Consider the following 14,593-nt stretch of genomic DNA (forward strand, 5'->3'; position numbering starts at 1 on the left):
AAGACACTGTCTAGATATAAGTGTAGATTTTACTACAATAACACTAGCTGGAGTATAGATAAGACAAGCTGGATTTATAAGTATAGATATTACTATAAAACTGGATGGATATATAAGTTACTAGTGAATGATGTAAAAAGTGGCAACTCTCAATATTCTTTATTCTTTATTTAATAAATGTTACCATTTGATGTATTGTACCTGATTTAGCTCAGAGCTAATTTATATCTGCAGTCTCTTGGCAGGTTACAATTCAAAACATACATATATACAATCTGCACAAAATCTTCTTCTATAAGGCTGGTTGGATATACAAGCATAGATTTTGGCAGAATAGATAACACTAGCTGGATGTTAGTAAAATAGATAAGACCAGTTGGATTTATTTTGGAAGTGTGGAATATACCATGTCAGAATAGAAGGTTAGTAGTCAATGTAAGGTAATAAATGACTGGATTATCTCACCAGGTTAGCAGTTGACATGTTAAATCTTGGTAGATGTTAGTGGGTGTAAACATCGGCTCCTCCTCCGTCAGGTGGAGGAGAAGGTGCAGCGTCTGGAAGGAGTGATGAGGAGGCAGATGGAGTTCGAGGAGAAGCTGGAGAGGAGCGGCCGGCTGGTCCGACCGGCAGACTGCAGACCTCCTGCTCCGGTCCAGGACTTCCAGACCACCAGACTCTTCCTCTCACACTTTGGCCTCCTGTCTCCAGAGGCACTGAAGGTAAAGAGGGTAAAGAGGAGACAACAGAGGAGTGTTATGATACTATAAAGAGAGAGAACAGAAGAGGAGTGTTATGATACTATTAAGAGAAAGAACAGAAGAGGAGTGTTATGATACTATTAAGAGAGAGAACAGAAGAGGAGTGTTATGATACTATAAAGAGAGAGAACAGAAGAGGAGTGTTAGGGCCGGTTCACATGCTGTGTCTTTGCGCGCTCAAATCCATTATTTTCAATGTTTGAAACACGAGAACGATGCGGTTGCGACGCACCTTTTTCTTCACCGCGGCGCACTGAGATAAAAATATCTCAACTTTTTGGAACGCCTCACTGCAGGGCACACAGCCTGAAAGAAGCCTCGAAGCGTTCACCATCCAAACGAAGGTCCGGGATCTACCGGTGATATTTCCGTACTCTTGTATTTTTGTGGGCTTGGAGACACGGATGCATTCATGGCAAGATCTTTTTCTGCTCCATATGTAGATCAAGAAGTAAAGCTACTACGACAGTTTTACTGCGATGGTCAGCCATTATTTTAGATAACTACTAACAAGCCCAACAGAGGCTGTTTTTCCTCAGGAAGCTGAAACAGGCCCATCTTCCTCTACACCTCCTGGTCAACTTTTACCAGCAGCTCCATGGAGAGCATCCTGTCCCACCGTGCGGCTGTGCGGATCGCCAGCTGCACAGCTGTGGATCGGAGCGACTCAGAGAGTTCTCAGCACCGAGTTTCCAAACCTGGACACCGTTTACGCTAGCCGACTGAAGAAGACTAGCAGTATCATCATGGACACAACCCACCCTGGTCACTGCCTGTTTGTCCCCTTACCGTCTGGCAGGCGGTACAGGACGACACAGCTTCTTTCCTAGAGCTGTAGACCCTCCCACCTCCCAACCACCACCACCCCTCCTCCCCCTAACCCACAAGGCTGCTAAAGACTGTTTTAAACCGCCTTATCCCACTGCTGCTCTGGACTATCTAGCACTTCCAAGCTACCTCTCTGCACTTTATTATTATTATTATTATTATTACACTATGAAATTTAAAAATATTTTATTATATTTTATTATTCGCTATTTAACTATTTGTTTTGTACAGTTTTTACTTCATCCTTTTTATTACTGCTGCTTTTTTATGAGTGCTGTCAAACGGAATTTCATTGTATGACTACAATGACAATAAAGTGTCTTATGTCTTATGTCAAACTTTGTGTGAAGTCCTGGTTGGCTTTGGTTGCTTGGCAATGCCAGGCGCACCCATAGTGCAACTGTCCAAGCGCACTTCAGAAAAGGATGCAAGCAGCGCCCCTCGCGTTTTCCAAGGGTTTTAGAGTGCTGCATGTGAATCAGCCCTTATGATACTATAAAGAGAGAGAACAGAAGAAGAGTGTTATGATACTATAAAGAGAGAGAGTAGTCAAACAGTAGTCAAACCTTGTCAAGATGGAGCTTGAGGTGGAGAAATCCCAGCACAGATGTCTTTAAGACATGAGAAGACGCTCCATCAGTTTGTGTTTCTGAGGAAGGAGAGGCAGAGCTGAGTGTCATCAGCAGAGCAGAGATAGAAGCCATGAGAGGAGATCACATGACCGAGGGATTTAGTGTACAGAGGGAACAGCAGGGGCCCCAGGACTGAACCCTGAGGGACCCCGGTGTTAAGTGTACATGGTCTGGACAGAGATCCTCTCCATGAGACCTGGTGTGAGCGGTTAGCCAAGTAGGATGAGAACCAGAAGACTGCAGATCCTGTAATGCCAAGTTCAGAGAGGATGGACAGAAGAATTTGGTGTCAACTGTATGAAAAGCAGCAGGCAAGTGAAGGAGGACAAGGACAGAGGAGATGGATGAAGCCTGGCAGAGTGGAGAGACTCCTGACAGCAATGAGAGCAGACTGGTAGAGAGAGAAGCCTTGAAACTGGATTGAAGTGTGAGAGAGAGAGAGAGAGAGAGAGAGAGAGAGAGAGACAGAGTTGATTGGAAACTGCTTGCTCCAGGGTTTTGGATAGAAAGGAGAGAAGAGATCCAGGTCTGTATTTCTGGATAGCAGCAGGGTGGAGGGAGGGTTACTCTGGCAGTAACCCTTGACTCTGGCAGTCTGTAGAGCATCAGGAACAATACCTGAAGACAGGGAGGAATTGATCAGGGCAGTGAGGAAGGGGGTGATGTCGGTCCAGATGGTTTGGAGAAGAGTGGAAGGGAGAGGATGGAGGGGCAGATGGAGGCTCTGTTAGACCTGAGGAATGTGAGGACATCTTCTGGAGAGAGGAGAGAAGGAAGGAAGACCAGAGACAGAGGTGGGGAGAGAGGTTTGGCGTAGGGAATAGAACTGTTAGTTTCGGGATGATGGAGAGAGAGGAGAGGAGGGGGAGAGAGAGAGGACTAGAGGAGGAAAGAGAGGAGAGAAGAGTAGAAAAGGAGAGAGAGCAGTGGAGGCCTTGTAGCACCCAATAATGTAATAATTTCCTGAAAATGTAATAATGCCTGAAAATGTAATAAAATTTGCACTTAACTTGATCGAAAATGTAATAAAACCCAATAATGTAATAAAATGTCCTGACTGATATTGTAATAACATTTCACCGATAATGTAATACCTTTCAATATAATCCAATGTATATAACATTCTTAAATTCTTAAAAAAAAAAAATGTAGAACTGAAAATGAACATCATCAGTTTTGAAAAAAAAAATGACCCACCTGAAAGTTATTACATTATCGGCAAAAATGTTATTACAATATCAGTCAGGACATTTTATTACATTATCGGTCAAGTTATTACATTATTGGGTTTTATTACATTTTCGATCAAGTTATGTGCAAATTTTATTACATTTTCAGGCGTCATTACATTTTCAGAAAATTATTACATTATTGGGTGCTACAGGCCTCCTCATTGGACAGGAGAGAAAACTGCTTAGCTGAGGAAGCGAGGACAGGACAGCAGAAGAGAGCGAGGTAGGTGAGGGAGTTGTTAGGTTGCGCCGGGTGGAGACAGAGTGAGTGGATGTTGAGTGGAAGGTGGGGGGGAGATGGGGGGCGGTAGATCACCGCAATGTGGAGCTTGATAGGTAGAGATACAGAAACAGCATGGAATTCAAAAGAGGATATTGAGAGGTGTGAAAGAGGAAGGACAGTGTAAGTCCTCTTAGGTGAAATTAGTATGTGTGATTTCTCCTCTTTTCTAAAGCTTGTTGTCAAATTCTACTCCTGAACGAAGCTCCTCCCCCTCCATTCAGCAGCTTTTCATTTTTTAAACTAGCTTGGCTCCTCCCTCGCTGTTTAAAAGCGGCGCTCTCCCCCTCCCACTCCTGAAAAAAACTTGCAATGGAGGAATCAATGAAGTGAGCGAGTAAACTTGTTAAACTAGTCAACCTGTTAAACTAGTGAACTTGTTAAACTAGTAAACTTGTTAAACTAGTAAACTTGTTAAACTGGTAAACCTGTTAAACTAGTGAACTTGTTAAACTAGTAAACTTGTTAAAATGGTAATCCTGTTAAACTAGTGAACTTGTTAACCTAGTAAACTTGTCAAACTAGTTAACTTGTTAAACTAGTAAAGTTGTTAAACTAGTAAACCTGTTAAACTGTTAAACTGGTAAACTTGTTAAACTAGTAAACTTGTTAAACTAGTTAACTTGTTAAACTAGTAAAGTTGTTAAACTAGTAAACCTGTTAAACTTGTTAAACTAGTAAACGTGTTAAACTTGTGAACGTGTTAACCTAGTAAACATGTTAAACTAGTTAACTTGTTAAACTACTGAACTTGTTAAACTAGTCAACTTGTTAAACCTGGTGAACTAGTCAAATTGATAAACTTGTTAAACTGGTAAACTTGTTAAACTAGTAAACTTGTTAAAATGGTAAACCTGTTAAACTAGTGAACTTGTTAACCTATTAAACTTGTCAAACTAGTGAACTTGTTAAACTAGTAAACTTGTTAAACTGGTAAACTTGTTAAACTAGTGAACTTGTTAACCTAGTAAACTTGTTAACCTAGTAAACTTGTTAAAATGGTAAACCTGTTAATCTAGTCAAATTGATAAACTAGTCAACCTGTTAGACTAGTAAACTTGTTAAACTAGTGAACTTGTTAAACTAGTAAATTTGTTAAACCTGTTAAGCTAGTCAAATTGATAAACTAGTAAACTTGTTAAACTAGTCAACTTGTTAAACTTGTGAACTTGTTAAATTAGTGAACTTGTTAAACTAGTAAACTTATTACACTAGTCAACTTGTTAACCTAGTCAACCTCTTAAACTAGTGAACGTGTTAACCTAGTAAACTAGTGAACTAGTCAAATTGATAAACTGGTAAACCTGTTAAACTGGTAAACTTGTTAAACTAGTGAACTTGTTAAACTAGTAAACTTGCTAAACTGGTCTTGTTAAACTTGTGAACTTGTTAAACTTGTGAACTTGTTAAACTAGTCAACTTGATAAACCAGTAAACATGTTAAACTAGACAACTTGTTAACCTTGTTAAACTGGTAAACTTGTTAAACTTGTGAACTTGTTTTTGGCAAGCCGTTTGAGCATTTATTCGATATCCTTGATATCAAACGACAGTGCGCTTTACTAGTTTACTAGATTTTGTCTTACTAGTTAGCCATTTTGTCTTACTAGTTACACTAGTTCACTAAGGCCCAAAATGTTTACTAGTCACACTAGTAAGGCCCAAAATGTTTACTAGTTGAACTAGCAAGGTCCAAAATGTCCACTAGTCACACTAGTAAGGGTCTTTTGATCTTACTAGTTGAACTAGTAAGAGCCAAAATGCTTACTAGTTGAACTAGTAAGAGCCAAAATGTTTACTAGTTACACTAGTAAGAGCGAAAATGTTTACTAGTTGAACTAGTGGCGCTGATATTCAGCTTACTAGTTGATGTTTTCATCTTACTAGTTGGACAAAACTGCTTACTAGTCGACATCTGCGCGCTACTAGTTCAACTAGTAAAGTGCTATACCGTCTACATGTTAAACTAGTTACATTTTAGCACTTTACTAGTTGAACTAGTCACGAGCAGATGTCGACTAGTAAGCCAAATATCAGCGCCACTAGTTGAACTAGTAAGGTCAAAAAGACCCTTACTAGTGTAACTAGTAAACATTTTGGCTCTTACTAGTGTAATTAGTAAACATTTTGGCTCTTACTAGTTGAACTAGTAAGTATTTTGGCTCTTACTAGATGAACTAGTAAGGTGAAAAGACCTTTACTAGTGTAACTAGTGAACATTTTTGGTTTTACTAGTGTGACTAGTAAACATTTTGTCCCTTACCAGTTCAACTAGTAGACATTTTGGCTCTTACTAGTGCCACTAGTACGCTGGAAAATGACAAAATGTCTTGATTGGTTGGCATTTTAAATTTTGAACTGGAGAGCCAATCGGCAGCCTCAATGCACACTGTCCCGCCTCTACTAGTGCAACTAGTGGACATTTTGGCCCTTACTAGTTCAACTAGTAAAGTCCAAAACACCCTTACTAGTGTGACTAGTAAACATTTTGGCCCTTACTAGTGTGACTAGTAAACATTTTGGGCCTTACTAGTGTGACTAGTAAACATTTTGGCCCTTACTAGTTGACTACTCTCTAACCTGTCTGTCTCTCTAACCTGTCTGTCTGTCTGCCTGTCTCTCTAACCTGTCTCTCTAACCTGTCTGTCTCTCTAACCAGTCTCTCTGACCTGTCTGTCTGTAGGAACCAGGTCTTAGCTGTGTCCCTGCCCAGCTGGTAGTGTTGGACTGTCTGTCTGTCTCTCTAACCTGTCTGTCTCTCTAACCTGTCTGTCTGTATGAACCAGATCTTAGCTGTGTCCCTGCCCAGCTGGTAGTGTTGGACTGACTGTCTGTCTCTCTAACCTGTCTGTCTCTCTAACCTGTCTGTCTGTCTGTAGGAGCCAGGTCTCAGCTGTGTCCCTGCCCAGCTGGTTTTGTTGGACTCGTCTCTTCCAGGTTTCAGTGAAGCTCTGAGCAGTTTGGACCGGCTGCCATCCAGAAGCTGCGACTCAGCCTTCGTCTTCTACATGAGAGCTGGACAGAAGACAGCTGCTGAGGTTACTGTCTGTCTGTCCACCTGTCTGTCTGCCCACCTGTCTGTCCACCTGTCTGTCTGTCTACCTGTCTGTCCACCTGTCTGTCTGTCTACCTGTCTGTCTGTCCACCTGTCTGTCTGTCTACCTGTCTGTCTGTCTGTCTGTCCACCTGTCTGTCTGTCTACCTGTCTGTCTGTCTGTCCACCTGTCTGTCTGTCTGACCTGTCTGTCTGTCTGTGTAGATCCTGAGGAATGTGGACAGCAGCTCCAGTGTTCAGGCGGTCTTCCTGGACTTCCTGCTGTCTCTCTGACCTGTCTCTCTGACCTGTCTGTCTGACCTGTCTCTCTGACCTGTCTCTCTGACCTGTCTGTCTCTCTCACCTGTCTCACTGTCTGTAGATCCTGAGGAATGTGGACAGCAGCTCCAGTGTTCAGCCTGTCTTCCTGGACTTCCTGCTGTCTCTCGGCTGGTTGGTGGAAGTCGGTCGACATCCTGGTTGGACCGGCAGCGTCCGCACCAGCTGGGCCACCAATCACAACGCCGGCAACATCAACAGCGATGACAACAACGACAGCAACGACGACAACGGCAACAGCGATGACAAAAACAACAACTGCCTCGGCGGGAGGCCAGGTCAGTGTTCTCGGCTCTGATTGGTCGACAAACCACTCCAGAGAGATTCCATTCAGCTACAGCTGGGCGATATTAATAAAACTATTTTGATATCGATATTTAACAATATCTACTGACTGATTGATATTAAAATCATGTTGAATAATTTGATTGACGTTGGTTGTATTGATGCTTGGTAATATAAACTGTAAATAATATTCAATAATATGTTTCATTTTGTGACAGATTTTAATTAGTATTCGCTTTTTATCATTAATTTAGATTTATTTAATAATTTAGATTTAATACATTTTGATTTATCGCCCAGCTGACGTTCAACTTTAGCTGAAAATATTTGAATGTTGTAGCTAGCTTAAACAAACCTGAACATGGTGCTAGCTAGCTGCTCTCAGAATGTGTTAGCAGTGGTTAGCGCTCTGCTCACAGACAGCAGCTGTCTGTTACTGACAGTCCAGCTAACTGACTAGCCATGCTGTCAGTCTCTATTTATAGCTTTTAGTCTGCTGACTAATAAAATAAATTATATTTCGACCGGTAAAAGCCTTCATCAGAATGTAAAAAGAGGTTTTACTCTCAGATAGGTTTTCTTCTCTATTTAAGGTTAACAGAGATTCCTGTGTTTGTTCGTAACTATTTTTATATCACAAATTAATAAAGTTAACCAGTTAATTATCTAATTATTACTCCTAAACACTCCAAAATGAATGGATATAATCATCTAGTGATTATATCATAAAGGGGACATAAAGGTATGTACCGTAACTACTTTTTTAACACTCAATAATAAATTAACTCAATAACAAATTAACTATTTTATTAATAATTATCATCAAAACTTCATACAAAAGTTATCTCGTTCACATGGAGGATCTGCGACGGTCGGGGTGAATCCATAATATCCCAGAAAGTTGATATAATATATATACTGTACATATATATATATATATATATGAAATAAATATTCCCCATCTGATTCCAGGTATTTGTATTTCCAGCTGAAAGGTGAACAGTGTTTTCTAATAGGAAGCTCATTTCTCCCAGCTTACCATATGACCTGAATGCAGCATGAACTGGTTTGGTGGGAACCTGCTAAGCCCCGCCCCTCCGTGTTGAGACATCCCACCAATTGACCCTCCAGAACATCACATTGAGATCAGTCCTCCACCATGGAAAGAGGTGGAAAACACAGTCCGTCGGGCAAGAACAGCATCAGCCCCGGGGCCAAATGGAGTCCCATTTAAAGTGTATAAGAACGCACCAGATGTCCTGAGGTTTCTCTGGAGGCTCATGAGAACAGCATGGCAGAAGAAGATGGTATCCAAAGTGTGGCATAGGGCAGGTGGGGTCCAGATCCCAAAGGAGAAGGATGCAGTGAACATCAGCCAATTCCGACCAATCTCCCTGCTAAACGTGGAGGGTTAGATCTTCTTCAGCATCATTGCGCAGAGGATGGCCGAATATCTGCGAAGAAACAAGTACGTTGATACATCTGTACAGAAGGCAGGAATATCAGGGTTCTCTGGGTGCTTAGAACATTACAGCATGATCTGGCACCAGATCCAATCGGCAAAGGTGGAGAAAAGGGACCTCCACGTAGTCTTTCTGGACCTCGCCAATGCCTTTGGATCAGTGCCCCACGAACTCCTGTGGTCTGCCTTCAGCTTCTTCCATATACCGGACACCATCACAGCCCTGGTTAAACCCTACTTCCAAGACCTGCAGTTCTGCTTTACCACCTCTGAGTTTACCACCTCTTGGCAGTGCCTGGAAGTAGGCATCATGACGGGATGTTCTATCTCACCCCTGGCATTCACGATGGCAATGGAGGTCATTATCAGAGCCTCAAAATGGGTGGTGGGTGGACAGCGGGTTGACCCTGTTCTGCGCCTCCCTCCTCTTAGAGCTTACATGGACGACATTACAACTCTGACCACCACCGCTCCATGCACCAAGAGGCTACTCTGAAAACTGGAGGAGAACATCAGCTGGGCCCGTATCAAGATAAAACCATCTAAGTCACGCAGTATCTCGATTGTCAAGGGAGTGCTCTCTGACCTTAATTTCTTCATCGGAGATGACCCAATCCCAACAGTATCCGAGCAGCCTGTCAAAAGCCTTGGAAGGTGGTATGACGCAAGCCTGAAGGACAAAGACCAGGTGCAACAACTGCGGAAGGAGATCAGCAGTGGCCTGCAGACTATCGACAACACCCAGCTGCCAGGAAGATTAAAGACCTGGTGCTTGCAGTTTGGGTTTCTACCCCGGGTGCTGTGGTCCCTCACAGTCTATGAGATTCCAATCTCAACAGTGGAGAAACTGGAAAGAGGAGTCACAGGCTACATCAAGAAATGGCTCTGAGTTCCACGGTGCATTACCACCATAGGCCTCTACGGAGATGGTGTCCTCAAGCTACCCCTCACCAGTCTCACAGAGGAGTTCAAGTGTGCAAAAGCAAGACTCCAGATGACACTGAATGAATCCTGAGATTCAGTGGTGAGTAACAACGTGCCGACCTTGGCATCTGGGCACAAATGGAGACCAGTCAAAGCAGTGGAGGAGGCAACAGCAGCTCTCAGACATGCGGACATTGTGGGAGTTCAGCAAGGAAGAGGAGGCCTTGGGCTAACAACTAGCCGCCCCGCTTGGAGTAGCACCAGCACCAGAACGGAGGAAGATGGTGGTGGAGGAAGTACGCAGTCAGGAGGAGGCTGCAAGGTGGGCCAAGGCGGTCTCCCTTGGCAAACAGGGACAGTGGACACGATGGGACAGTGTGGAGAGGAGGAAGATCAGCTGGAAGGATGTGTGGGCCATGGAAGCGAGGCAACTGAGCTTTATCATCAGAGCTACATACGACGTCCTTCCAACACCAGTTAATCTTCACCAGTGGCTGGGTGAAGATCCAGGGTGTGCCCTTTGTTCCATGCCAGCCTCCCTCAAACACATTCTCACTGGGTGTAAAGTCAGCCTCACCCAAGGACGTTACACATGGCATCACAACCAAGTCCTGAAGAACCTTGCCTCCACCCTGGAAAACAAACGAGCCGCCACCAACTCCATACCACCAGCAGCATCCAACCCCCTACGAACAACTACCTTTGTCCGTGAGGGGGCTAAGGTAACCAGAAGTGGCTCCACACCACCGGAGCGAGGCCAGCTACGCTTAGCCTGTGACTGGAAGATGATGGTTGACATCGGCCGGCAACTTGTATTTCCTCTAGAGATTGCTACAACCACCCTAAGGCCTGATTTGGTGCTCTGGTCCCCTTCTCTGAAAAAAGGTTTCATCATCGAGCTCACTGTACCCTGGGAGGATTCAGTGGACGAGGCTTATGAGCGAAAACATCTACGCTATGCCAAGCTAGCTGCTGAAGCACAGCATCGTGAATGGAACACTGAAGTCCACCCTGTGGCGGTGGGGTGCAGAGGTTTCGTGGCAACATCTACCACCAGATTGCTCAGAGACCTGGGAATCAGAGGCCAGAGCCTGCGCTTAGCCATCAAAGCTGTGTCGGATGCAGCAGAGAGAAGCAGCCAGTGGCTTTGGATGAAGAGGCAAGACCCCTGCTGGGCCCCGAAGTAGCAGGCCAGGACGACACTGAGGGGGGTGTTTCTGGGACGCCAGATTTCACTGTTGAGCCCTCCAGAGACATCGTGGGCTCATCAGCTCCTCTGTGTCAACCTTCAATCATCAGTCACTTCGTTGTTGCGGTCACCATCAGCAAGAAGACTCTCTTCTAAGTGCTTGCACAAAGGATATTGACATCTTATCCTGTTTTTTTAAAATCTATATCACCTCAAAAACCCACCCAAAAGCCCTTTTGTGTGTTCCTTCCACTTTGTGGACAAAAAGCCAACGACAGAGCACCCCTACCCGGAAAAATGGCTTGGCTATGAAGCTCCGGTGAAGAAACCACGTCGGGTGCTAGCCAGGCAGTCAGGTGCATCAAATTATCAAACTCCTCTGTTTGCACAGGTTGTTTGTTGAAAAGTAGGTGTACAGTTTGTAGTAACAACAACAATAATGGTGAAAAGCAAAGCTGTATCATTTAAAGTCTGTTACCAAATTAATTTAACATCCAATTTAAGCATTCAGTAATACTACAAATTATACTTAAAAAAGGTTAACACCAGGAATAACACGTTAGTAGACATCCTTACTACATAAGTGTTCAAATTGTGTACCATCACTGACTCATTCTTGCATTTCCTCACCATGACACACACAGTGCACAGTCCTTTGCATTGATTTGATATGAAATGGATACCTACTTCTGATACACCTTGCATATCTATGGCAGGACTAAACAGGCTAATAATGACCACATAATCTGGCAAAGCACAGATCAGATCATTTGCCACTTCACACATCATTGTGTATAATTTGCTAGTTAATGAAATTGTTTCATTTATAGTAGCCTAGTCTACAGTGGTAAAATTATGTATGTTTATACATATTGTTAAAGAAATACAATTTAATATTTTACTAGATGACAATGCAACACCCAGCATGGAGCATGAGGCCACGGATCACCTGGATGTGCCAAACTCCCAGAGAGATGTCAGGACCCAGTGGGAGGACTGCACACTTGGCGATCATACCTACAGTTCAAGTCTCCCCCTGATGCCTTTGCCCACCACTGCTGACCAGGGAACACAATGTGCAGAACCTCTCTACAAGACTCTGCTTAGGACCGAAGCTCTCTCTCTGCTCCATACTGGCTTGTCGCTTGCTGCCTTTTATTCAGTGGCTGAACACCTCATACCTCTCTACAAAGGTAGCTTCCAGCTCGACCCAACAGACCAGCTTCTGTTGAATATGATGAACTTGAGGCTTAATCTGCTCCAGGAGGACTTGGCTGAAAGATTTAGTGTGTCTAACCCTATCCATGCTACAATGCCCCAGTGCTTTAAAGAACACTACCCAGGCACAACATGCATCATAGACTGCTCTGAGACCCCCCTCCAAAAGGCCAAGAATCTTGATTCCTGGGCAGTCTTTTAGCCACTACTATGCCCAAAACACTGTCAAGTACTTGGTGGCAATTGCTTCCCTGTGTAACCTGCGAGATGACATGATACATGAAGATGCTGAGTGAGATGGATTGGAGTTGTCAACAGAGCAGCAGCAACAGGATCGAGCCTGTGTCCTCATCTCCAAACCTTTTGTATATTGTGTTCTTAACTAACTATGCAGTTGTCCAAACTTGTATATATTGTATATACTGCATTTCCTTTTATTTGGTGTATATACTGTGTATATATTTACATTTATATCATATAGCTTGTATTCTTTAACTGTCCAGTCTGTCCAAACTTGTATGTACACATTTCATTTTACCCAGGACAGGAAGTGTAGGGATGAATGGCCATTTTCTTTAAGTATACTTCTCTCCTGTTTGTTTTTGTTTTATTTATGATAGTATTATTAGGATTAGTTGAGTTTGGTTTGTTGTTTGTGCTTCTTATTGTTGACCAATTAAATACATTCTTGATTTCTCCCTGTAGTCCTACTGTCAGTGCCTGGTTATTTTGTAGTGCATCTTTTTACCACCATAATATCACTAATTTCCAATAGGATATAAGTTATTAGTTAGTGTTACTTCCAAGGGAAAGATCACTTTACATGGGCAATAAGTCAGTTTTGCTGAGAATATTCAATTGGGTAAAATGTGTTTACTTATTTACAAAAGGCATACAACACGTACAATAAAAGGCTTAAGTGCAACAAAGTTCATTAATGGCAGATAAAACATTTCAACAGCATTCAACAATGAAATAACTTTTTTTAACTCTTAAAATATTCATACCTACAACTAGCCACTCAATGTGATCATAAGTCGATTAGTCGCATTAGAAAAGGGGGAAAAAAACAACAGCAGTGATTAATTTCATCTGCATTCATGTGTGAATGTTCGAGTTATCAATTGAAAGAAAAATCAAATGAGAAAATACTGCACTTTCAAAAAACAGCACCATAAAGATTTAATGCTCATACCAATATTTCTGTTTGCTGTTTTTTGAGTGTGCAGTATTTTATCTTTTTCTGTAGTTATTTTGCCACTACCAGCACCAAACTAGGACACTGGTGTGTGTTGATTTTTCTTTCAACTGATAACTCAAGCATTGACACATGAATGAAGATGAAATTACTGTTAAATTGCCTGTGGCAATTAGACCTGTTAATTCCGTTCAGCTCTCCAGAAGTGCAGAAGCCTAGGGCCTTGCATTGGTACCTGCATTAGGAAGAGAGGGGGTGAATTAGAGAGCAGAAATTAACAATGGGTTTGGATCTAGCTTTCACAAAGCTGCATGTACCTATCACTCAATGACAACCTGCCTGCCTGAAATTCATTGACAATATGAGGCAGCATATGTTTAAAATAGCAAGCCTTTAGCCTAGGCACAATCTCAGCACAGAAATTTGCATCATATGCAACACTGATCATGGCTTGCTGGGATGGGGTCCAGATGAGCAGCTTCGATGCTCTCAGCCCTGTGCAGAACATGCCCAGCTGCACCTGCATGTAATAGCCATGTGGCCCATGTGGTTGGAGTTGAAATGCCCTGTCCACCATCTTAACATCTGAGGTCTTGTTACTGAAGAGGTCTTCCAGAGACTTAAAGGATTTTCCCAAGACTGGACACTTGATCTCTAACAGTTCCTCAGCGTTCAGCACTCCATCAGGGCTTGCCGACAGCCATGGCTCTTCTACGCTGACCACAGTGCCTCTGTGACTGACAGAGTAGCCACAGCCTTCCAGCCACTGGGAAGCTACCAGCTCACTCTCCTTCCCATAGCGTGTAGCTGCATTCCCATGGAACCTTGGGTAGAGATGCTCATGCAGGAACTTCTCAGGACTGGCTCTGACTGGAACCCTCTTGGCTGAGCTAGCAGTGATCCAAATTTTATGAGCATCATACCACATGTGTGAGACACTCTGCTCTTTGGTGATCTGCTCCAGTGTTGCAGACTACAAAGGCAAGCAGACAAAGGACTCCATGCACAAAGACTGCATTGCAATACATCACATTTAATAGTTGCTTGCTGAGCATCCGGCTTCAGCTAGGGAGCAACTACTAAACATGGTGTGTTGCAATGCAGTCTTTGTGCATGGAGTCCTTTGTTACCTGATATATCATGTTTTGATGTAGAGAAGACGTAGCTCACTTACCTTGACTCCATATTACTTACCTTCTTCCTCTTCCAAT

The 14,593-nt window shown here is 43.0% G+C and overlaps 1 protein-coding gene across 3 annotated transcripts in view; it reads left to right on the forward strand.

Annotated features, from left to right (window-relative positions):
* LOC139643412 (ral GTPase-activating protein subunit beta-like) overlaps nt 1-14,593 on the forward strand; it is an 81,299-nt gene that overhangs the window by 55,774 nt on the left and 10,932 nt on the right. For 2 of the 3 annotated variants that reach the window (XR_011695077.1, XM_071518550.1), the window contains exons 25-27: nt 537-722; nt 6,613-6,771; nt 7,150-7,384. Coding sequence is in view for 2 of the 3 variants with exons in the window: in XM_071518550.1 (XP_071374651.1) it covers nt 537-722; nt 6,613-6,771; nt 7,150-7,384 (580 nt within the window). In the remaining variant the exon portion in view is untranslated. Of the gene's footprint in view, nt 1-536; nt 723-6,612; nt 6,772-7,149; nt 7,385-8,425; nt 8,493-14,593 lie in introns of those variants that run through there. The other variant, XM_071518551.1, reaches the window with a different exon arrangement.

The sequence above is a fragment of the Centroberyx affinis genome, unplaced genomic scaffold, assembly GCF_046629955.1.
Source record: "Centroberyx affinis isolate AG114_WGS23_722 - 3 ecotype Tasmania unplaced genomic scaffold, CSIRO-AGI_Caff_v1 ptg000598l_1, whole genome shotgun sequence".
NCBI lineage: Eukaryota > Metazoa > Chordata > Actinopteri > Beryciformes > Berycidae > Centroberyx > Centroberyx affinis.